The following is a 24,748-nucleotide window of genomic DNA, read 5'->3' on the forward strand; positions in this document are numbered from 1 at the left end:
CCCAGTGTAAAATTTCAATTATAATGTATGAACTTTGAATGAGCATATGCTACCAAAACATGCATTGTCTGTATATGAGTTTAGGTGGAATATTTAAGCAATAGCACGCAATAGGGCATAATCATTATTGATAAATTATCAATGAAGGGATGGTGATATATATAAAAAGAACTTGGTGGAGTTTTACCATTATAGAGTGGTTGTGTGCATACTGCCGTGACACATTTATGTTCAAACACCAGGTCCCCTTTAAATGAACTAATTAGAGCAACCAATAATGAACAAATAAGAGCATATTAGTTAAGAAAGTTATGGTAATTAAACCAATGTAAGTTTTATTTTGTGTGTGTGTGTGTGTGTGTGTGTGTGTGTGTGTGTGTGTGTGTGTGTGTGTTAGGGAGAGTGGTAGAGTCTACTTACAGAATTGCTGACTCAGAGTTGTCTGAGACAGATTTGTGTTGACAGTCTAGCTTGTAGATTTGTGGGCAGAAATCTAACTGTGAACTTAACGTGATGTGAGGTCACCACAAGCCTAAGCCTTAACATAGATACCATGCTGGAGGAACGAACACCATTCTTTCAAAAGATATTACCTCGGTTGGTGTTTTGATGATGGTGGTAGAGAGCACTGTCTAACACATCAGTCCAAATCTTCCATAGCTGTTCAACTGGGTTGAGATCTAGTGACTCTGATAGCCATAGGATATGATTTACATAATTTTCATCTCATCACACCATCTAGAGAGCCCTTATGCTCTGTGGATAGGGGTATTGTCATCCAGAAGGAGAGCACTCCAATCAGGAGAGAAGTGTCTCATCAGAGGACAAAGATGATCAGTCAGAATAGCTTTGTATTGATTTTCAGTGATGCTTCCCTCTAAGTGGACCCAAAAATGCCTCACACAGCATAACAGAGCCGCTAGCTTTTCCTTGAATTTGTGAGCTGTCTATAATTATCTCGTGCCGCCTCGTTTTTTCTCATTTTGTTACATGAGTGAGCTGATGAACGTGTTTATAAAAGCTGCTTGATTTGTGTTAGCACAAATGTCCCATAACAGCCATCTGAGTGACATTTCAAACAACACAAATGACAGCATCTTTGCAGTGACTAAGAGAACCCTGTGTGGTTATCATGTGAACGTGCATGTGATCCCAACACACCACACACCTCCTTCTTTCTCTCTCTCTCTCTCTCTCTCTCTCTCTCTCTCTCTCTCTCTCTCTCTTTCTTTCCCAGCTTTTTTTTCCCTGAGCTTAGTACAAATGTTCTCCTTAGCGTCCCTGAATGGCCCCTATGACAGAGTCCTGGCTCAAGACTCGGGTGCTATTTGGCTGCCTATTGTTTTCTGCAGATATTATTACTCATGCTTAAAAGGTTTTACCTTAATCAGCTCTGTAGGTGAAATAATCTCAGAAAAATATTGCCTCTAGAGTGCAAAACCACTATGCACTATAAAATATAGTATATAAATGATGTGCTTTAATGTGCTGTAATTTCTTTTCTTTTTTTGTAAAGATTAGGAAAAGGTGTAGTTTGTTTCTGTTTGAAGTGTTTCTAGGCATACAGTGTAATAACCATATGATTTATTCAATATCGTATAATATCCATATCATATACAGTCCCCTCTGAAACTACAGGAACAGCAAGGTCAAATCAGTTGTTTTTACTGTAGACTGAAGGCATTTCGGTTTGATATCAAAAGAAGAATATGAGAAGAGAGTTTAGAATTTCAGCTTTTATTTCCTGATATTAAAATGTAGATGTGTTAAACAACATAGAACGTTATTTGAAGCACATTTTTGTATCAGCCCACCCAATTTGTAGGTGAGCAAAAATATTGGAACATGTGACTGACAGGTGTTTCTTGTTACCCAGTTGTGTCCTGTTAGATTGAAGACAGTCCTGTGAAGACTGCATTTGTTGTTAAAAAAGGATAAATCAACATAAAGTTCAGAGAGCTGTCTATGGGTGAAAAGCAAGCCATTTTGAAGCTAAGAAAAGACGGAAAAACAATCAGAGGCATTGCTCAAACACTGGACATAGCAATTACAACAATTTGGAATCTCCTGAAAAAGAAAGAAACCACTGGTGTACTTAGCAACACTGCAGGGTTAGACACCGAATGGGTCGGCCAAGGAAAACAACAGCGACTAAGAACAGAAATATTGTGAGAACTGTTAAGGAAAACCCTAAAACAACAGTGAGTGACATCAGCAGACGGGCATTCGCAAATAAATACAGAGATGAGCCACAAAAGTTCTGGAACCAAGATTAACCTCTACCAAAGTGATGGAAAGGCTAAAGTGTGGAGAAAGAAAGGATTTGCTCATGATCCAAAACATACAAGCTCATCTGTGAAACATGGTGGAGGTAGTGTCCGGATTTGGCTTTGCAGGACTGCTTCTGCTGCTTCTGGAACAGGCTCACATCATCTTTATTGATGATGTAACTCATGATGGTACAGTTTTGTCTGCCAATTTACAGAGAAAAACATCCAAATTAAGCAGCAGGAACTTTATCATGCAGCAAGATAATTATCCAAAACACTGCCAACTCAACAAGGGGGGGTGGGGGGGGGGGGGGGGGGTAATGGAAGGTTTCAGACTGTCCAAGTCAATCACCAGCCCTTAACCCAACTGAGCAAGCATTTCACCTCCTGAAGAGGAGACTGAAGGGAGAAAAAAATCAACTGCTGAAAGAGGCTGCAGTAAAAGCCTGGAAAAGTTGGTGATGTCCGCAAGATGCAGGCTTGATACGCTCATTGCAAGCAAGGATATGCAACCAAATATTAAGTGTTATTTACTTTAATTATTGTCAAGACTTATCTGTCCCTATACTTTTGCTCACATAAAAATTAAGTGGTCTTATACAATAGGTTCTATGTTTTATGTTGTTTAACACATCTAGATGTAAATACAGAAATAAAATCTGAAACACCAAATCTCATCTCATATCTATCTTTTGATCTCAAACCCAAATGTCTTTGCTGTATAGCACAAACAAATGAATTGGCCTTGCTGTTCCAATAGTTTCAGAGGGGACCATAATGTCAAAAACAGGATATTGTGAATCTTGGCTTGTTTTTTTCATTTCAGACTTCTGTTTACATTTTTCTGTCCCAGAAGTGAGCTCAACTCCCAGCAGACACTTTTGTTGTTGTAACACTTCATCTTATTTATTTAACAAAGCTATTAATGATCAAATTTCTAGCTCTCATTGTTCAGTTGTTTTAAGAATCATTGTGCACAACTAATGCAGAACATCAAATCACTCCTGTCTGGTATTGACTTCCTTTCCTAGCGATGCTTTGACAGTCTGCAGGCTTGCTGAGACCCAGGCCATTGCCATGGCGTTGTATTCCAGTTCCTTGGGAACGGCTAGTCCTGCGTTTGAGCCATGGTCCACAGCTTCAGTGGATTTGGATGTCCTACATTTGCTGGGCTCTGTGGCTGAGGAGAATAGCACTGCAGAAAGGTGTTACCTCTCACACTCTCACAGCAGTGTGCTTCAGGGGCTGCCCTTTGGTGGAGTGCCCACTGTTCTCGCTATCAACCTCGTCCTCTGGCTGGTACAGTATTTCTCTCTCTGCTGCTGTTTATAAACATGCAACAGGCCCCATATTGGTTTCAGAGACCTGCAAAAGGTCATTGTTTGTTTGTTTTTTGAACTGCTTTGCTTCCATACAGAAAGACAAAAAGATTTAAATCTAGAACTGTAAAGGATTCAAAAGTTCATCAGGTTCTATGCAGAAAATGACCAAAAAATTTTTGCTTGATTATCTGAAGCCCATTTAGAAGAGAGAGAATCCTTAATTATCCAAAGAATCCCTGAGGGACCCTTTTTTCCAAGAATGTACTGTACACACCTGAGCAGGTATTATAGGCATTGAAGGAACTGGAACAGAACCAAAAATGGACTGGCTAGAGGAATGGTTTGAGAACCTCAGGTCTATAGTGTGTGGATAACAATGGAACATAATACAGAGTTATACATTAATACATTTATCAGTATATTAAATTAATTCCCTAACCAAGATCTGTTGAATTACTGTCTCATGTATTTAGTAAGATGGTGTAGATAGTTAGGTTATCCATTATCCAACAAAGTCTCTGTGTATTCTTTGCTGCTCATATATGCAATACTGTGCAAAAGTTTTAGGCACATCTAAAAAAAAAACAGTTCTGTAAAACGAAGATACATTCAACAATTAACTTGCTTCTTTAGTCTCTTCAGGTAAACTATCAGACAGCCTTGATGATGTGTTTATCAGAATAGGATGTGTTACATAGTATATCATTTAAAACACTATAAAAAAATTGCCATAAAATCAGAAATTAACATTAAAAAACTTTTTCTTTTCTACTGATACAATGTAGTAGGCATAAAATAAAAATCTTTTATCATTCTTAACACTTTGCATTTTATACCAACTTTACCTATTATTGCTGAAGTAGTATACAGTATGTTTTTAAAAAATCCTGTATTACTGCATGTACAGCCCCATCTGCATTTTTTTAAAATAATAAAACAGGTTGATTAACCAATTGAAGGCAGAACATATTTAGTAAGCGTCAGTGGAAATATTTTATGCAATTTCAAATTACAGGCTTGGTTACGAAAGAGCAAGGTATTCTCGTTGTCTAGTCATTGAATGTGTTCCTGCTGGAGTCATTACATGAACAGTGTGCATACTGACCTTACTCCCTGTCAGTTTCCAAGACAACCACTCACCTCCTCTCTCGCTTTCTAAAGAAATGGCTAATTACAGTATTACTACTGCATACGGGCCTAGAGCACAGGAGGCCTTTATGCAAGAAACACTTTATTCAGTCTTCTTCAAACACTGTGTATTTATGTATATACACAATTGCCAGTTTGTTTGTAATGCAAGTATCTGTACAAAGAAAGAAACTTGAGGTAGTACATGAGTTTAAATATCTAAAGGTTATAATAGACTCACAGCGCTCCGTTAAAATATGTAAAGAAAACTTTAAATATTATGAAATATAAATAGGTAAATTTAGGTAGATAATTTGAGTATAGAATCAGCTAAATTGTTTTAGCACACTATGATTTTTGTCAAACCAGTTGGGTACAGACCTATAGGCTATGAGTACTACTCTTATTACCCCTATTGAGACAGCATATAAACAGATTTTAAAGGTTTAACATAAAAAAGGTCAAATTAACAGCATCTATGTAACTTTTACCTAAATATGGATTTTTAAACTGGGACAATTTAAAGAAATTCTCAGATGTAGTATTAGTTAATGTTATGGTCTTGCTCCTCCAGTGTATATTAAATCACAAATAGGTCAACTGAAGCTGTTAGTCGACTTAGAGCTAATATAATGTTACCAACATAATGTTTAGTTATATAGAATGTTTCTAATGCTCATGTAAATTAATGGTTTAGTGTGTGCGGTGTTTTATGTAACCATGTTCTTTTAATGTGGAACTTGTTTTTGTCCTATTTGTTCTAGTCCACACAGATGAAAATGAGCCATTTTGCTTAATCTGAGACGTTTACATCATACTTATTGATGTTGATTAGTGTCTATTTCCCCTGTTGAATATATAAAAAAGAAAGAATTTATTCTTTTGGAAAGGAGCTATAATATTGAACGTAAAAAAATCACGCCACCACTTAATTAGAAATTGTCAGTGTGTAGCATGTGGTCATGAAATAATGTTTTTCTGCCTGATCTTTTCATGCTGTTTGCTGTAGTTCCTGTTGCTGGTTTTCTCCTGTGTGAGAAAGGCTGCATGGGATTACGGTCGTCTGGCTCTGCTGATGGAGAATGACAGGTACATCAACCTCCACTAAGAGCACTCTGTCACATCCTCTACTATAGAGATACATTGATTATGGTAAGGTCTGCAGAGAATGCCACATTCTGGCCAGCTGTACTGCATATTTATGCACATCTAAACAGCACACACAACAGCAATAAAACGCATATGCCCAGTGATAAACATTTAGGATGAAAAGCACATTTATGCAGCGAAATAATGTGAGTATGATGTGTATGTGTATCGTCCTGGGGAAAAAAAAGAAAAAATGTTACAAGAATGGTATTGATTATAAGATTTTGGAGTCAGACTCTACATCCCCAACTACTTTTCATGTAGCATATACACATTCAATAGCATATGATCATATGATAATTGAAAGCATTAGTCATATGTTACACAGTTTAAAGAACACTGTTGTAGCATACAGCAATATAGCATGCCTGTGGCCCTCACAGTGCCATCGCTTTTGGTGAGTATGGGTGAGATTCTGGCACCATCTTGTGGAGAATGTGCGTGATACTCCTGATGGCAAGCATTTCTCAAGGCTCTGTTTATAAGTACCATTACAAATCTACATCGATGTCATTTGAATTTCCTTATATACCAGACATATATGTAGTATGGTGATATTTTCTTTTCATATATGCAGTCCACCGTATGAGTTAAACCTACTATATAGGTCACCATATATGTATACAATTATTGACTGTAGCCCATATTGCTGTGTTAGTGTAACAACGTTACACTAATGTAATGTATCTCATTCATACACTATTATATTATTATTTTTTTGTATTTTTCTCTTTTTAAATTGTCTCTTGCTTTTATTTTACATTGTACTATAAATGACAGCAATGGGGGGGAAAGTTTCTTCTTCAGTCCGTATTTTCTATCCCCAGATTTTTTTTTTCTTGTGCTTAAAAACAAGTGCTTGTGTGTAAAGGCAGGGGTGTGAAGACTTTTGAAAAATCCTATCTTGAATGGTTCTACTCAAGACAATACTGGCAACCTGAGAGGCTTGAACTACACAAAGATAATTTGCATCATCTGAATGGGGAGCCTAGAAAATCAACTTAAGCAACTATGTAATTTGTCTCTTACTATGTGCAACTTTCCCCTGTGTAAATTACTCAGTCTGAATATGACTTGATGATAATGACATGGGAATATAATTCTCAGCACAGGACTGACACTGATTTGACTGTGTGTGTGTGTGTGTGTGTGTGTGTGTGTGTGTGTGTGTGTGTGGCGCTAACATCGGTTACTTAGCACTGTAGAGTTGGTGGGGTTTTTCTACACTGTGTACACTTATATGTCACTTTATTAGGAACACCTGTCCTGGTTGGTGCAGCTTGTACTGTAGGTCTATCATTAGAGTCTATAGCTTATCTTCTACCATACATGATTTGTGTTAATGGTCTTCTGTACCTTCCTCAGTGACAGTTTCTGAACTGTTGTCTTGATATTTTTTGGTTGTGGACTATATTTTCAACTGTTGTTGCACAAAATCTAAAAAGATTTGTGTTTTTTTTTTCAGTAACAGAAAGTCTTTAAGTAATTAGACTAGGTAGGTGACAGATAAACGTACATGCCCTATGTGCAGGTCGCATACACTCAGACTGCGTATAAGAGGTTATTCTGCTTAGATTGCAGATCTGTTTCATCACTCTGCTGGGTTAGTCATCATCCCTCTCCTCGGTAAATTTACTATAAAGTCTCACCACACCCTTTTGTTTAATGATAAAAGCTTTGATGTAGGCAAAGTTTACATGCACTGTTAATTCATGGTACTGTTTGGGGAGTGTAGTTTAGGTTAGAGTTTCATTTATGATACTGCACTCACACTCAAAAGATGTGAAAACTGGCGTAGACAGAAACATTACATTTGTTGATACAATTCCTTTGTGTTTTTTCTTAGCCTAACATCACTTTTCTATGGAGAGCAAAGTGAGAAAGAGAAGTCTCCTTCTGAAACCAGTCCCTCAGACTCAGAGACCAAAGATATGGTAAGAAGACACAGACAGACACACACACACACACACACACACACACACACACAGAGAGAGAGAGAGAGAGAGAGAATAGCCAAACAAATGGTAGAAAGTGATACAGTTCCATATAATACTTTAAACCATTTCTTTTTTGTAAACTAAATAAAACTGAGCATGTAATAGCGTGCTTGTTTTAAATTAAGTGTAGTGGAGTAGCAGTATGACCTGAGGAGCCATCACATGGGTACACATTTGTGTTCGCCTACAGTATTTGCTTTACACGTCTGTCACATTATGCCTATGACTCACCTTTTCCGTATCTGACGACATTCTGCCCCCTTGATTACTTACTGCATGATGTTTCAGCACAGACTCATCAACGTTATGTGTTTTTATATAGCTCTTTCTGCGTTCTCTTATAGCACAAATGGTTCTGACAGATGCTTAGCTCAACAGACATGCTCTTTTTTCACTTTTATTTGTTCTAGACCTTTTTACGCACTCGTTGTCCTCTCTTCCTTGTCTTTGTAGGGCTTCTGCTCCTGGCTCACATCTCTCTACCACATGAAGTAAGTGTGTACTGGCTAGTGGTGATGACATCACTCAGCGTTTGGCTCGCTTCCGTTATATCTCATTAAGCAGGGAAAACAAACGCAAGCCTACGGTCTGCCACTCACTCTCACAGCTTGGCGTGCTCCTTAAAGCGGCCACTTCCTCTGTTCCCATGGTTTCCAGGATGTCATTTAGGCGGTCAGGTTGGCACACTAGCGCCATATTTAGCCGACTGCATTAGAACCATCTAGAACATCTAGATGGTGGTCCTGTCAGCAGGAGACTGGGAGGCCATACTATATGTGGGGCGAGGCTCAGGGTGTGTGCTCGTGTGTGCATGCATGTCTTTACATCTATTTATTATGTTATATAATCATGTGTCTTTTTTCTGGTTTGTACAATTAAAAGAAAAGCCCTCACACACACAAGCTATACTGTAGGTCGTACACATTTGAACTGCATTTAGTGAGAGTTTCTCTTATTCAGGCCCTCATTTGCTATGTACAAATGTGACTATGTTGGCTTCCCTTTTCTCTCTGCAGGGACGAAGAGATCCGTAGTAAGTGTGGCATTGATGCAGTTACATACCTGGCATTTCAGCGCCACATCATCCTTCTCATTGCTGTAGTGTGTCTGCTCTCACTGAGTGTTATCCTGCCTGTCAACCTCTCTGGGAGCCTCCTGGGTAATATCAACTCGCCTAGAAAATCTCTTCTTATTTAACTGTAGAGCGCCAACACTATAAAGGACCCATGACAACAGATATAACACTTTTATTGTCCACAATAATTACTTCAAGACATTGTACCAGTAAAGGAGCTTTCTTTCTGTAATCTATTTGTCAATACTATCATAAAATGCTTACACACTGGATAAGTTCGTTGTGCTTTTAGGAGCACGTTTAACTGACATCATACATACAGTATATACAGCCATGAAATGATTCAACGTAGAGAGTAAAAACAGCATGCATGCCATGTACATACATTTTCTTTCCCTTTAAATAAACATATACATGACAGGGATATAAATATAAAGATAAGACTTACATAATGTAACTTACTATTATGTTTCTTTTGATAGTCTTTCACAGGGTTCAGCTTTGATGAATTACTTGCTAGAAATGGTTTCTGGAAGTTTTAGGTTTCACTTATACCCAGACATTAGTGGATGAGCATTAAGTTCTTGTGTGGACCACCCCATAGTGTTTGCAGATGGTTTGAGTGGCAACTGGGGGTTAGAGAATCCAAGCAAAACACAGGATGTCATGGGAAAGGCCCTGACTGTCTTCACCCCAAGAAAAGCATTGTGAAAAGCAGCCTCCCATACTCACACACCCACATTCACATAGCTGAACTTTCCTCAACCAGAATGGACTATAATACATTAAACGCTGATCCATTTAAAGTAAAGAGAAGGAATAAGATTTAAAACAAGAATATGAGGTCCCATTTTAGAGAGGAGCTGGTCATGTAAAGCACTTCTCAGAGTTTGGACATGCCCTAAAAAAATCTTTTATTTATTTATTTACTTTGGATTCATTGCAGTCAGAGTTTAAAATAGTTTTTAAAAAATCAATATGGAGAAATGTGGGGGAAATGTTCACCTTCCCATGGCATCCTAATTGGCTTTGTAGTGAAAGAGATTTTAAAATGTAGTCATATACATTACGTCTGGACTGTGGTGGCTCAGTGGTTAAGGTTCTGAACTAGTGATTGGAAGATTGAGAACTCAAATCCCAGAATGACCAGGAAACCAAGCCTCAAACATCAATTGCTTGCATTTCTTCCTCTTCTATGGATTAAAGTGCCAAGCGAGTAAATGTAAATCTGTACATACAGACAAGCTTTTTTCAGATACGGGTCAAGAAAATGCTCCAGAACCAACAGATTATTTATCTATTACCTAAAATAGTACACTAAGTAGGCACTATTTCTATGGTGTCAGTAAACAATAGTTGATGCGTTCATTTGCACAGTGAGACATTAGATTTCAGGATTATTCTCTGTGTGTTCTATGTAAATTATTACCTCTTTTTTTTTTTTTTTTTTTTTAGAGGACAGCCCTAAGAATTTTGGTCAAACAACTGTGGCTAACATAGCAGCACAGTAAGTTATCATATGTTTTTATTTGAATGTATGCATTACTGTCATACTATGTGGGAAAATTAACCAAAGCATACTGTACATGTTGCTGGTTATAACCAGTCCTCCCTCTCTACCACAGGAACAGTTTTCTGTGGATACACAGCATCTTTGCACTACTTTATTTTGTAATTACTGTACTCTGTATGGTTCACCACTCCTCACAGTTGGAATACAAAGAGGATGAGAAGGTTAGTATGGTACACCGTCTGTGTGTGTGTGTGTGTGTTACCCAGTGTGGTCTTCTGCTGTTGTAGCCCATCCACCTCAAGGTTCAAACACAAAGTGTTGTGCATTCTGAAATGCTTTTCTGCTCACCATGGGTGTAAAGAATGATTATTTGAGTTACTTGAGCCTTCTTGCTAGCTCCACCCAGTCTGGCCATTCTCCTCCGCCACTCTCTGGATGTTTTGTTGCATTTTACACCATTCTGTGTAAACCCTCTTGTGCATAAATATCCCAGGAGATCATCTGTATCTGAAATACTCAAACCAGTCCATCTGACACTAGCAACCATGCTACAGGCTAGGTCACTGAGATCACATTTTTTCTACATTCTGATATTTGATGTGATCATTAACTGGAGCTTTATGTTTTGTGCTGCTGCCACATGAATAGCTGATTGGATAATGGCATGAATGAGCAGGTGTACAGATGAGGTAATATAGTGGTTTGTTTCTTTCCATTTGTTGTCCTTACAGGTGGCAAGAACTTTAATGATCACCAACATTCCCAGAGAGATTTCTGACCCTGGCCTGATTACCAAACACCTCCAGTGAGTAATGATAAGAGCCAATCTGTTATCCTGCTAACTCCAGTCTTTCATTTACATTTACATTTGCATACTTAATTTTTCTGGACATCACAAAAAATAAATTGTTTGTATTAAGTATATTGGAATTTTTATTTCTATAACTGAACAGCGAAGCTTATCCGAGCTGTACAGTCACGGACATCTGCTTCTGTTTCAACGTACAAAAGTTAATGAAGCTGGACTCTGAGAGGTAATTAATTCCCTCATTCCCATTCCAACCACAGCAAACCCTTTAACATTACTTTTTTTTAATCATTGTATTGTGACTCAGGGGTTACACACAAAAGAAAGCTGATTAAAGAACACTTGAACACTGTTGACTTTTGGATTGCAGTGTTAGGTTCAAAATGATTTCGTATGGTGGCACAAATTATTCTCCTCTTCAAATCCTCATTTGTCTGGTTCTCCTGCAGGCGAAAAGCAATGAAGGGGAGGCTGTATTTCACTACCAAATCACAGAAGGAAGGGAGGATCATGATAAAGACACATCCCTGTGCTCAGATATTCTGCTGTGATTTATGTGGCTTTGAACAGGTACAATGTAATATAGTGATTGGATCATACATTGTGTTTATGACAGTAAACAATATCATAGTGATGGTAAATAATACACAATTTGTTTCATTCTGTGTCGTTGCACCTCCTCAAGTTCGCCACTGGGGACCACTGCACACTAACTTCTCTTGTCTTCTCTTGTCTACTCTTGTCTTCTCTTCTCCAGATCGATGCAGAGCAGTATTACAGTGAACTGGAGGAGAAGCTTACAGATGAGTTTAATGCAGAAAAGAATCGCATTACCATGAAGAGATTGGGCATTGCCTTTGTCACTTTCAGAGACGAGAGGATGACTGCAGTGTAAGCACTACATGGACTTCAATTACTGATTGGTCATAGTACAGCGATATCGCAGTTGCCTGCTCATCAGTAACACAAGAGAGTTCTGTTAAAATTCTCACAGACATACCTTGCAGAAAAAAGATCTGATATGAGGTTAAAGATACCTGTTGAATTTGTGTAGCATTGTGAAGGACTACAGGAGGGCACGTTGCCGTCGGAAACCGCAACAGTCCAGCATTACTACGGTCGTGCACTCGCACCAGTGGGGTGTACGCTATGCCCCTGCCCCCAATGACATCATCTGGTATGTATACAGAGAATGAACTGGCATGAATGTCAGCTCTCTTCTTTTTCATTTAAGGTGTAGTCAACAAATTTGCTGGAAGAATCAAACAAACATATTCTGTAAATCCAAAACGCATAGGCTAGAAAACCTGACTGAGAGTGCAAGCAAAAAAGCTTCCTTGTTGTGATGGGTTGAATGCTGCTTGTCCATGTGAGTTTTTTTCTTTTTCAGACTTTATCCTCTGAGTAGATATTTTATTGAAAGAATCTGAAATAGAAAGAACCCGACTGGGAGTCTGCGTTATATTGAGGCTTCTTATTAAAGAGATTCCTCAAGTTGTTGATGTCTCACTTATTCCTGATCTGTGCTAATTCAAATGCCTGCATCTTCACGATAATCCTCCAGGTAGAGATATATCAGTCCCTCCAGGATTTTGTGGTTTTGCTACCACAGAAATGAATGCAAAAGCAAGGATACAGCACAATATTCTGAGGACCACGCAATTTTCCAGAATTACCGCAGATTTTCTGCAGATTGGGCCAAGACTTCATCACAACGCATATTTAGCCAAAGCACTCTTCAATTCAAGCACAGCGAACATGAGCAGAGCTAAAATGTCTCATTTATCCCCAAACATCACTGCAAAAGGCCGTGCAAAACAATTTCCTGCAGTTGTGATTGCACCAATTCAAGTCGTTTTCCGTGAAAAAAAAAAACACAAAAAAACCTCTGTAAGTTGCATCGCAAAGTTTGAAAAAAGCTGCTGCATAATCAAGCTTTTTTGTCGCAACAATCACAGAAAAGCTCAGTGAAATCCTGTACAGACTGAAATAAAAATAAATATAAATGGAAAATCTATATAAATTAAAAAATGACGTTATCGTCTTCAAGTGTGGGATTGTCTTGGGTGCATTTTCTAGTCATACTAGACCCAAGTACTTAAGTGCAAAATATTACACATAATCTATTACTTTATATTTTTATTGCACATCCCTTTTTCTGCTTGAGAATTAGTTCAGTGTCCCAGTAATCTTCAGCAGCAGTCAAATTTGCGGTGTGTATTTCTGCAGGGAGAACCTGTCAGTGAGTGGCTCTCGCTGGTGGCTTCGGTGTGTGTTGCTTAATATCCTGCTCTTCCTCCTGCTGTTCTTCCTCACCACTCCTGCCATTATTGTCAACACTATGGACAAGTTCAACGTCACTCGACCTGTGGAAAGCCTTCGGGTCAGTGCCAACTACATCCCCTTTTCTCATGTACATTTTACTGTATGATTACTTACTGTAAAATCAAAACCTGATTTCTCTCACCTTGAAAATGACTTTAAACTCTCTGGTCTGTTCTACAGAATCCAGTTATCACCCAGTTCTTCCCCACTTTGCTCCTATGGGCTTTCTCCGTTCTGCTCCCCTTCGTCGTATATTACTCTGCCTTCTTTGAGTATCACTGGACCAGGTGGGTAGAAAACACGGATGGAATTTTAAAAGCTTCTCCCCACAACAGTTATCATTCACTAGCCTTAAAAAGACTACTAACAAGTGTTCAGACTTAGCTCCAAAACACAATAATTACAACTGACTCAGGATGATTAAACCATGCAGCACAGTGTAGCACCATCAAACAGAAACAAAACCTCAAAGCCAAAGCCACTACTTACTGTTGCTATATGCGTACGACTTCACTGTTTAGGATTACCCGAAGCTATTTTTGCAACATTAACACATTAGATCTTAATGAGTAGCTGTTATTGTGTGCCAGTGGATGTCTGTTCATTGTGTTTTCTACTGCAGTGACATATTCAGTGTGGTGCACAAACATATTACATAACAGCAGAGCAACCCCCACCCAACCCAACCCAACATACACACGCATCCTCCTCTCCTGCTCTGTATGTGTGTCAATCAGTCGCATTCTTAGCTAACCTCTTCAGTCTTGTTGTCATAGTGATGACAATAAGGGAATAATGAATGCGCAGTGGTGGCCTGTCTGGATCTGGATCCTATAACACTTTTCTGTCATCATGGTACATCTGTATGAGGACTAGAAGAAGAAATGAAGTGCAGGAGAGTTTTTCAAGTGCATTTTTACACCCAAAAAATGACTTTATACTTGTTTCACATGGTTGTACTATAAAATCAGGTTTTAGTCAGGTTGGGCAACAAAACAAAATTTTGAAGAATGACAGAGGACAGCACAGTTTACCCAACTCAGGATATAATCCACCTCCAGGAAGCAGCCCACATGAGTATGGGAGATATATATATATATATATATATATATATATATATATATATATATATATATATAATATACTGTAGAGTGAAATTTACACAGTCAGTACATTCTGTACAGGTTATTTTCAAGGGAAGATGAATTGCAATTTCAGGGTTTGTGAATAGTTGAAATAACAAACGCAAGATACACATCAAGCTTATCATAATAATAGCTGTCATTTTCCAGGTCCAGTGAGAATCAGATCACTATGCACAAGTGCTTTCTACTTCTGGTCTTTATGGTCATCATTCTGCCTTCACTTGGTCTGTCCAGGTACATTCATTTGTAGCGATGCCATAGTGCATATCCAAAAAAATATATCTATATCTACGAATATATTGGTATAACACATTTTTGTCTGTTCTCTAGTTTGGATTTTTTCTTCAGGTGGCTCTTTGACACTCACTTCCTGGATCAGAAAGATGTAAAGTTCCAGTGAGTTAAAGCTGCTTGTAACTGAAGTCTGATTAAACTGTTTTATTCTACAAATTTAAAACTAGAGCGCATACTTTCCTATTTGTTTATTATGGATAATTTCTTAGATGTGTGTTCTTGCCTGATAATGGAGCTTTCTTCGTGAATTACGTCATCACGTCGAGTCTGATTGGCACGGCGATGGAGCTGCTGCGGATTCCCTCACTACTGGTTTACTCGCTGCGTCTTTGCTTTGCAAAATCCAAAGCGGAGCGCATCCATGTTAAACGAGTGAGTAAGAGGAACTGCTCTATTACTTGTCAGCTCCAGATGAACTGAATGATATCATTTAAGGATACGTAATGATGTTGCTCTGTATCAGGGAAGGGGCTATTATTCAAAAGATTCTGATTGAACTTATTGAGTTCAGTGGAAGTTCAATGGAATCTCAGTAAGTTCAGTGAGTGAAACTGGCATACAGGCCTAAATGTCATTTAAACACTGTGCACGTAGCAACATGCAAAGCGTGCTTCTCTATTGAATACTCTTGTATTTGTATTTTGTATAAGCAGGGTTGCACAAAATAGGGTAGTGAAATGGGATTTGTGACACATTATGTACTCAGCTTGATGTACTTTGGGAAATTAGTGGTTGCCAGTTTTGCATGTGATTTTTTTTTTTTTCCTGCCTCCCAAAACTAGATGTAAATGATGTGTGTTGCTCGCAGTAGTGTTGCCAAGCTCATGATTTTCCTGCAGTACTACTTTTGAACTGTCAGTGTTTTTATTAATTCTCATAGATATTTGTTGTCTATTATGTTTAGTAATGCAAGACTATTTTGGGGAAATGGTGAAAAAAATTTTCAGGGGAACTTTCTTTTAATACTGCTCGTCATTTAGGGCGCATTTGTCACTTCAATACATTAATCAGGACTTGTGCAAGAGTTCAGAACTTTTTTTTTCAAATGTTATAGAAGATGCAGTCTACCACAAGAAAAATGCAATATCATTTATTTGCATATCTTAATCCAAATTACTATTCTATAGGCGTATACCACAATTTTCACTAAAAACAATTGGGTATATTGGTGACATTAATTCTCTCCACACTTGTTCTGACACAAGAGTCTTATTTAATAAGAACATGGTTTATTATCATTTTATTTCCTTTGCTGTTCCTCTTTAGTCCTGAGTTTTTTGACAACACTAAGGGTGGCCAAGGATGGCTTTTAAAAGCAATATGTGCCTCATGCAGAACACATGTAGTAGGCATTCCCAGGTGCGGTTTGCGCTATGAGCTACAACTGTAGTATATTTTATGTAGTACATAACTATATTAAAGGGTTTGTTTTAGATGCATTGTGAGTTCATTAAGTTGCATTTGTACTGCACTCCTGATAGAGAATATACATCTATATACATATACTTCTAAACCACAAACAGGCTGACTAATAAGAACTATTAAGTTAACTATGCTGAATAATTTGTTTAACGTTAATCTCTTGTCCTACCTTGCAGAGTCAGGCCTATGAGTTCCAGTTTGGGTTAGAGTATGCCTGGACTATGTGCATATTCTCTGTCAGTATGACCTATAGCATTACATGCCCCATCATCGTACCCTTTGGTGAGTTTGCAGTGTAGGTTTACCAGTGTAAACGTTATACTGAGATTTATTTTAAGCTATTTTCTTGTTACTTTTCATGTTATTCTTATCTAAATTTTCAAGTACTATTCACATAAATCTTCCTTGAAAAAATTATTTTTCTTGCCTATTCTAGTTTTATTTTTCATCTGCTTTCTGTTGCCCAAAGACATTTGTGTCCTGCTTTTCTTTCCTCTTTTTTTTTATCCCTTCTCTCTTTTCTTTTATTCTTCTCCAATCCTCTTCCTCCTCCTGTGGTCAATATCCTGCTTTTGCTATATATGCATGTTCATGCTGCCTCAGTCCACTCCTGTCCTCTGGTTCTCCTCCTCAGCAGAGTGTGTGGGCGTCTGAGCCGTATCACTGACAGTATCTCAGTGTAACGCGAGGTGTCTGTGAGGTGTGAACACCACTCTAGTCTTCCAGACCATCCGAACCGTCTAGCCGCGAGCCAGACGCCCACTCCACACCTGCTCTGTCACCAGCACACATTATGACTGTTTATTTACTACGCCGCAGTCCACAATCATCATTTTCCCCCTTGATACTGAGGTCATTTGGCATCTGCTTTCAACTTCTGGGCTGTGCTGTTGGTTCAAAATGTAGTTGATGGGTATTCTTTATCCATCCAGCTATGATCCTTATTTCTCCGTGTGATAGTTTTCAACATTTCCTGTTATTTCCTAAACAGGCATCATCTCCTGTGATGCAGTGAAATATTTCTTGCCATATTAGTAATAGGAGTGATCTACCTGTTTTAGGGCTGTTGTATTTGATTCTGAAACACATGGTTGACCGCTATAACATCTACTATGCCTACATCCCCACCAAGCTGAGTCAGCACATCCACTCTGCTGCTATCAGGCAGGTGCTTGTGGCACCAATTCTCTGCATGTTCTGGCTTCTCTTCTTCTTTGTGCTCCGACTGGGTAAGATGCCAGTAAACATAACACGATTCATATGTGTTCGCTCTTAATATTCTCATTAATTGACACGTTCTCAACATTAGTTTATATATTTATGTTGTATAATAATATCCTAGGCTTTTTGTGATTTTACTGAGAGAGGAAGAACTGTGAACTGTGTAATAGCCTCATTGTGTAACTGGTGTGTTTTCAGGTCCAATGCGACCCATCACTCTGTTCACGTTCATCTCTGTACTTTTGTGTATCATCTTTTCCTTCTTTGGAATCTGTCTGAAAAAACTACAATTAGACAGATCAACAATGTATCAGGTGAGATATGATATGTAATCTCCTTTTAGTATTTTAGGGCTGAAGTACATTTTCACGTAATAAGTTTGTGATGAAATGTTATTAACTTGTGTTGTTAAGAAGTAATGCCTTTTTGCTATGAGTGTTTTTTGGGTTACATGCTACATAACCTTCATGCATTACCCATTTTTCAGATGTCTGATACAACCATAGAAGGAGCCTATAATGATATGGAGAGAAGCACTGCATCCACCACAACTACTGCGAATGTATCTGCTTACTGCATTTCGTTTCATTGCATCCATAAAATATCATTGATACTGGCTAAAAAAATGTTTTTATTACCACTTAATATAGCAATCATTCAATTTTGTGTCCACCTACTCACCACTTTCTCACTCAAACAAAATCAGTCTTTATAGACTTTACTGCACAAGGTGAAAGTGGTATTGAAAACAATAATATCCTGTCTCTTTCTCTCGTCCTCTCTGCTCAGCTCTTCATAGCATCGGTTTTATTGGAGCCGGAGCTGGGTCTGACACCCATGCCCTCTCCTGCCCATCAGAGTTATGGCACCATGGGCAATTGCCAGGCTTCGGTGCACGAGGAAGAGGGGGCAACTGGGAAAGATGCGGAGGAGACAGTGGAGACGGAGCTTGAGGACACACCAGGACCTGTCTGCTCCAGCTCTCTGATGGACAGCCCAGTGGACTACCAGTGACACCTACTCACCTCTACCAGCAAATTAAAAGCCCCCTGCCTCATCTTAACTTGAGGCTGTTACTGAGGCACAATGCTGCATTTTTTTCCCCCTCCAAAAATTGTTTCAGGAGTGGATCTGGCACAACGTGTGTCCACTCAGTCTCTCCCTCTTTCTCTTGCAATCTTTCTTGCTCTATAGCCTTCTGTCTTCTTCTGTTCTCTTCTGTTTTTCTTGGGCCTTTCTTGAGGCTGATGGCGTCTGGCACAATTGCTGACGGAAGTATGGAAAACTGGACCCTGTGCTTTGGAGGAGCTTTTCCTTGGCTCTGCTGATTTCTAAGGCCATGTCCTCTCTTTAGTGTTTTTCTGTACTTGTTCTCTGTGTCTCCCAAAAGCTTGACCCAGTGCACTTCTATTTAGGCAGGATGTCAGAGAAATTGGACACGGGAAGGAATACGTTTGTACTTGTTGCTAGTGGCTTATTACTAATCTTCATTTAAAAATTATTATATAAGACTGTTTTTACTTGCTGTTAGGGGTTTATATGAAGGTGTACAGTATCACTGTTCATTTAAGGAATGTTGTGCATTATTATTATTATTATTATTATTATTATTATTATTATTATTTGGGATATTTAACTGTGTAATTTGGAGGGATTTTAAGCATTTAATCTTTTGTCTTAATCTTTTATTGCATCAAGAGTGCAGAACCCATCTCCATCAATCCTCAATCTGCCTGCTACAGCTATGTTTATTTTTTTTCCTTTGCTGCATACTCATGATTGTAGTACAAAATGGAACAAAAGCCACAATTATGCCTACAGTGCAAATTAATGTATTCAGCTAGGACAAACTAGGACACAGAGAATCTTGGAATATACAGTACTATAAAGAACAGGAAACGCAAACCAAAGTAAAATTCCCAATCTGTTACTTTACAAAATGAGTGTATTCTCTCAGCATTTGATTAATTAGACACTAAGAGTGTGCGTGTGTGGGGGGGGTATTATCAGACGGACATTGATATTAATATTGCATTCGGGCATCACTGCCCAGGGTCTCCAACACTGCATGTAATCAAATGTAGTCAGCATGTAATCAACTACCTTCCTTACACATGATTCTGTTCAGTCTGCAGCACTCTCAACCTGGTGATGTGTTACGCCAGCTACTAAAACACTCTAATGCGCTTTGTAAGTTTTGTACTATGCTCTTTGCTGCTAGTGGTTATATGACTGGTTGAGATGGGGGTGGGAGGGTTTTCTTGCCAAACTGAATGCAACCGAATGTTTGTTTTGTGCTCTCTTGTGGTGCCTTGAAGAGAGATTTGAAGAAAAAGAAAAAAGAAAAAAAAAAACTTTTACCTTTTAAAGTACCTGACAATCCAGCATGGCCTGTGATATGCTGCATGGACTGGTGAAAACAGAGCAGGAGATTACAAAGTGCCAAAAAGTCCAGTACGTACTTCATTTATGCAGTTGCGTAAATCGCCTTAGCACTTAAGAAGGAAATCATAAATTCTCTCATAAAGCACAACATCCAGCTTCAAATCCACATTCATCTAGTTTTCTTCCTTTCTGCAGTCCTATTTAGATAAACAGTACAACACCCTGAGAGATGCAGACTGAATATTAATTAGATTTATTTGATCAATTTGTGCTGATTGTATTTACTAGCATCCAGTGTGTAGAATTTGTTTTGTTTACGCAGTGGAGGTTTGTGGGTTGTGAGGTTTCTATGTATGACAGGGAGCACAGGGTGAGCTGCTGTACTGTAACCCACTGTACCGTATCTCACTGCACTATAGCAGAAGACAATAAAATAAAACTCCAAACAACACATCAACGTTATGTTCATTAACAGTATGAAAGTACTTTATACATTTCTTCATGCACATATGCAGTCACATGATTGAGCATCATTGGAATTTTTAGGTTCTATCTGGGGGTTTTGTTTGTCAAAATGAGTTGATGTTATTAATATGTTTTATACATGCCACTGGGGGCTGGTATCAGTTGGCTAGCATGGCTAAGCCCCTCTTTGTCTTTTGAATATAAAAAGAATTAAATGTCTGGCCTATCACCAGGAGATTGTGAATTAGACAGCCATCTGTGACTGGGAGCTAAGGAAGAAAAATTAGCCGTGTACTCTGTGCGGGAGGGACGGTATACTCTCTCTCCTATGTCAATCACAGTGACACTAGCCAATCATGGATGTTTGCGAGCTCATGTATGTGGAAGAGGGTAGATAGCATTTTCAAGTCGCAGTTTGAAAAGATGTGGTTGGCTGTTTTCTTAGAGGAAGCACTTGTTAGCCTTCCCCCTCCCAGAGAGCTGGATGGTGGGTGGTAATTGGCAGGTGACCAAATTTTTGAGAAAATAGTGGGGGGTTATTGAAGACATCAATATGGAGCTTCAGTTTGGCATCCACAGTAGATTATTATCTATTGTTATGATCTCATAAGGAAGAATATTTTGGTCTTTTGTGGAATCACATGCAACCGCTCCACCAATGGATTTAGGGAAAATACGCAGAAGTGAGTCTGGGGTTGATTTATTCCTGGCTCAGACTACACAAAGTTCAATTCATCCCTACATTGATCTCCATTTGGGCTGATATTTTTCAGCCTGCTTTGTTGATGCATCCTTAACACATCATCAGCATTGACTGAGAAAGTGCATGTAAAATACTGTTATGGGTAATGTACAAAAACTAAGTGGATTGTTTTTCCACCAAAATGCCTTTAGATGATAAACTAAAAGCAGACATAACGGTACGTTTAGTAATACAGTATTTTGGCTTGACACAAAGGGTTACAAACTTTTTTATGGTTACCATATTTGGTATTCAGAAAAACCACAGTATGAAGTCTGTAGGCCATTATGGATTTGATGCACTTAAAAAAATGTATATGAATGCCCCTGAATGTATATGAAAAGTAAAAAAAAAAAAAAATTATGATTCAGTATATTAAAATCACAAAAAATATCAGAATTATGCAAGCCGAAGTGGTTGCAGAGTACACCCTACGGTAGATAAGGAAAAAGCAGAGCTCTCATGCATTTATTATAGAGATACAAATCAACACTTATAAAGGAGGCTAGATTCACCAAACTCATCCATACTCAACTACAGTACTGTGCAAAAGTTTTTGGCACATGGAAAGAAATGCTGTAGAGCAAAGATACCTTCAAAATAATGAAATTAAATGTTTCTACATTTTGAAAAAAAAAATACAGTAAATAGTAGTAGATGAAACAAAGTCAATATTTGATTTGATTTGAAAAATTTAAATTATATTAGTAATCTCCGGTATAATTAGCATAGTTTTGTAAGGAAATGAGCTGTATGTTTTATTGAGCATCTTGCAGAACCAGTGCCAGTTCTTCTGGAGACTTGACTGTCATACTTGCTTCTTAGTTTTTGCAGCAAAACCCATCAGCCTTCATTGTGTCTTTTTCTGAAAAGTATATGCTTTCATAATATGCTGCTTTTTTTACTGACATACAAACATTCTTTAACATTTAATGTTGTGCTAGAAAACTAATGTTTGAGAATCTAAAATGCTTTTGGCCTGACTCGATAAGTTACATTTACATCTATTCATTTAGCAGACGCTTTTATCCAAAGCGACTTACAAATGAGAAAATAGCAATAAATCAAGCAGAGAACAATACAATTAGGCTAACATACAAGATCCATTAATTGAGTTCCAGAAGAAGCAAAGTGTGCAGAGTAGAGGTGTAAGTGCCAGAGTAATTTTTTTTTTTCAAATGGGTTAGATAGGTTTTCACGGAAGACGTGGGTCTTTAGCTGTTTTTTGAAGATGGTGAGAGATTCTGCAGTCCAGATTGAGGTTGGAAGTTCATTCCACCACTGAGGAACAGTTAGTTTGAATGTTCTTGAAAGGGACCTTGAGCCACGCTGAGTAGGTACTACTAAGCGTCGGTCGTTGATTGATTGCAGATTGCGTGAGGGAACATAAGCCTTCAGGAGAGACTTGAGGTAGGAGGGTGCTGTTCCAGACAAGGTCTTGTAGGTGAGCATCAACGCTTTGAATTCGATGCGGGCAGCTACAGGAAGCCAGTGGAGGGAGATGAACAGTCATGTGACATGGGTTCTCCTGGACCGGTTGACAAGGCGTGCTGCAGCATTCTAAATCATTTGAAGGGGTTTGATGGAGCTGGCCCGGAGGCTCGAGAGTGCTGAGTTGCAGTAGTCCAGTTTTGAGATAACAAGAGCCTGGACTAGTATCTGTGTAGCCTGTTCGGTGAGGTAGGGTCTGATTTTCTTGATGTTGTACAGGATGAACCTACAGGACCATGCAGTTGTTGAGATGTGGTCTGTAAAGGTCAAGCTGTCATCGAGAATCACCCCAAGGTTCCTGGCCGTCTTGGTTGGCTTGAGTGTGGTTGAGCCGAGCTGTACAGTGAGGTTGTGGTTGTTGAGGGACAGGCTGGGATGACGAGAAGCTCAGATTTTGCCAGGTTGAGCTTAAGGTGGTGTTCCCTCATACAGACCGAGATGTCCGACAGGCAAGCAGAGATACGTGCAGAGACGGATGGATCGTCAGGCTGGAAGGACAAATAGAGCTGGGTGTCATCAGCATAGCAATGATATGAGAAGCCATGAGACTCAATCACCTGCCCTAGAGATGTAGTGTAGATAGAAAAGAGGAGTGGACCCAGAACTGACCCCTGTGGAACACCAGTTGTGAATTGCTGAGTTTCAGAAATACCTCCCCTCCATGATACCTTGAAGGATCTGTCAGAGAGATAGGATTCCACCCAGCGCATAACTGTTCCAGTGATGCCCAGGCTGGAGATAGTTGACAGGAGGATCTGATGGTTCACAGTGTCGAAAGCAGCAGAGTGGTCAAGTAGGATGAGGACAGATGATCTAGAGGTTGCTCTTGCTAGTCGTAAGGCTTCAGTGACGGAAAGCAGAGAGAAAATTGGAAAGTTGATTAAAAATGGCTCTTTCAAGAGTTTTGGAAAGAAAAGGGAGGAGGGAAACAGATCTGTAGTTGGCAACCACAGCTGGGTTAAGTGATTGTTTTTTAAGCAGTGGGGTAACCTGGGCCTGCTTAAATGAGGTAGGGTATGTGCCAGTAGAGAGGGATGTGTTAAAGATGTGTGTGAGTGCAGGTAGTAGTGTGGGAGAAATGGACTGAAGAAGGTGAGAACGGATAGGGTCAAGAGGACAGGTTGTGGGATGGCTAGAGAGGAGGAGTTTAGAGACCTCAGACTCAGAGGGGAGAGAAGGAAGTCAGTTGGGAGTTACACGGAGGAGGAGCCGGTCTATGCATGTCTGGGGTTGAGAACTGGTTCCTGATTGATGTAACCTTGTTGGAAAAGAAAGTGGTAAAGTCATCTGCAGTGAGAGAGGAAGATGGAGGAGGGGGACAGAGAAGAGAAGAAAAGGTTTTTGAAGAGAGTGCGGGTGTTGGGAGAACTGCCGATCTTCTGTTGGTAGTATGTGGCTTTAGCAGTGGAGGTGCTATTGGAAAAAGAGGAGAGAAGTGTTTGGTAATTGGTTAGGTCAGTTGGATTGTTAGATTTATGCCATTTCCTTTCAGATGCTCTTAGTTTGGCCCGGTTGTTACGCAGAGCTTCTGAGAGCGAAGGGCTAGAGGGTGATGTGCGAGCAGGTCTGGAGGTTACTGGGCAGATGCTGTCAAGAAAAGATGTTAGGGTGGAACATAGCATGTCAGTTGCAGTGTTTAAGTCAAGTGAGGAGAGATGGCTATCAGAGGGAAGTAAGGTTGTGACAACGGAGGAGAAATGTGAGGGAGAAAGGGAGTGAAGATTGCGACGAAAAGAGATAGAGGGTGGAGACGGTGAAAGGGTTGAGGGGAGAGAAATAGAGAACTGGATAAAGAAATGGTCAGAGGTGTGGAGAGGAGTAAGGAGAAGATTGTGTGTGGTGCAATTACATACGAGGATGAGGTTGAGCTGTTTGCCGGCTTTGTGGGTTGCTGGTGTGGTCAGCAACTGCTTGAGGTCAAATGTGGGAAGGAGAGCAAGAAAGACAGCTGCATGTGGCTTGTATATATGAATGTTGAAGTCACCAAGGACTAGAA

General features: G+C 39.2%; 1 protein-coding gene across 1 annotated transcript in view; it reads left to right on the forward strand.

The window, feature by feature from the left end:
* tmem63c (transmembrane protein 63C) overlaps window positions 1-21,150 on the forward strand; it is a 31,657-nt gene extending 10,507 nt beyond the window's left edge. The window contains exons 2-23 of the mRNA XM_017475421.3: window positions 3,302-3,569; window positions 5,730-5,809; window positions 7,716-7,803; window positions 8,320-8,357; window positions 8,883-9,025; window positions 10,397-10,448; window positions 10,567-10,675; window positions 11,186-11,259; window positions 11,408-11,488; window positions 11,712-11,832; window positions 12,020-12,153; window positions 12,317-12,439; window positions 13,492-13,645; window positions 13,768-13,874; window positions 14,880-14,966; window positions 15,063-15,128; window positions 15,236-15,398; window positions 16,625-16,730; window positions 17,510-17,677; window positions 17,868-17,983; window positions 18,157-18,231; window positions 18,459-21,150. Coding sequence (XP_017330910.1) covers window positions 3,348-3,569; window positions 5,730-5,809; window positions 7,716-7,803; window positions 8,320-8,357; window positions 8,883-9,025; window positions 10,397-10,448; window positions 10,567-10,675; window positions 11,186-11,259; window positions 11,408-11,488; window positions 11,712-11,832; window positions 12,020-12,153; window positions 12,317-12,439; window positions 13,492-13,645; window positions 13,768-13,874; window positions 14,880-14,966; window positions 15,063-15,128; window positions 15,236-15,398; window positions 16,625-16,730; window positions 17,510-17,677; window positions 17,868-17,983; window positions 18,157-18,231; window positions 18,459-18,683 — 2,532 coding nt within the window. The 5' untranslated portion in view covers window positions 3,302-3,347 and the 3' untranslated portion in view covers window positions 18,684-21,150. The remainder of the gene's footprint in view (window positions 1-3,301; window positions 3,570-5,729; window positions 5,810-7,715; window positions 7,804-8,319; window positions 8,358-8,882; window positions 9,026-10,396; window positions 10,449-10,566; window positions 10,676-11,185; window positions 11,260-11,407; window positions 11,489-11,711; window positions 11,833-12,019; window positions 12,154-12,316; window positions 12,440-13,491; window positions 13,646-13,767; window positions 13,875-14,879; window positions 14,967-15,062; window positions 15,129-15,235; window positions 15,399-16,624; window positions 16,731-17,509; window positions 17,678-17,867; window positions 17,984-18,156; window positions 18,232-18,458) is intronic.
* The last annotated feature ends 3,598 nt before the right edge of the window (window positions 21,151-24,748 follow it).

Source organism: Ictalurus punctatus, chromosome 9 (genome assembly GCF_001660625.3).
Source record: "Ictalurus punctatus breed USDA103 chromosome 9, Coco_2.0, whole genome shotgun sequence".
Lineage (NCBI taxonomy): Eukaryota > Metazoa > Chordata > Actinopteri > Siluriformes > Ictaluridae > Ictalurus > Ictalurus punctatus.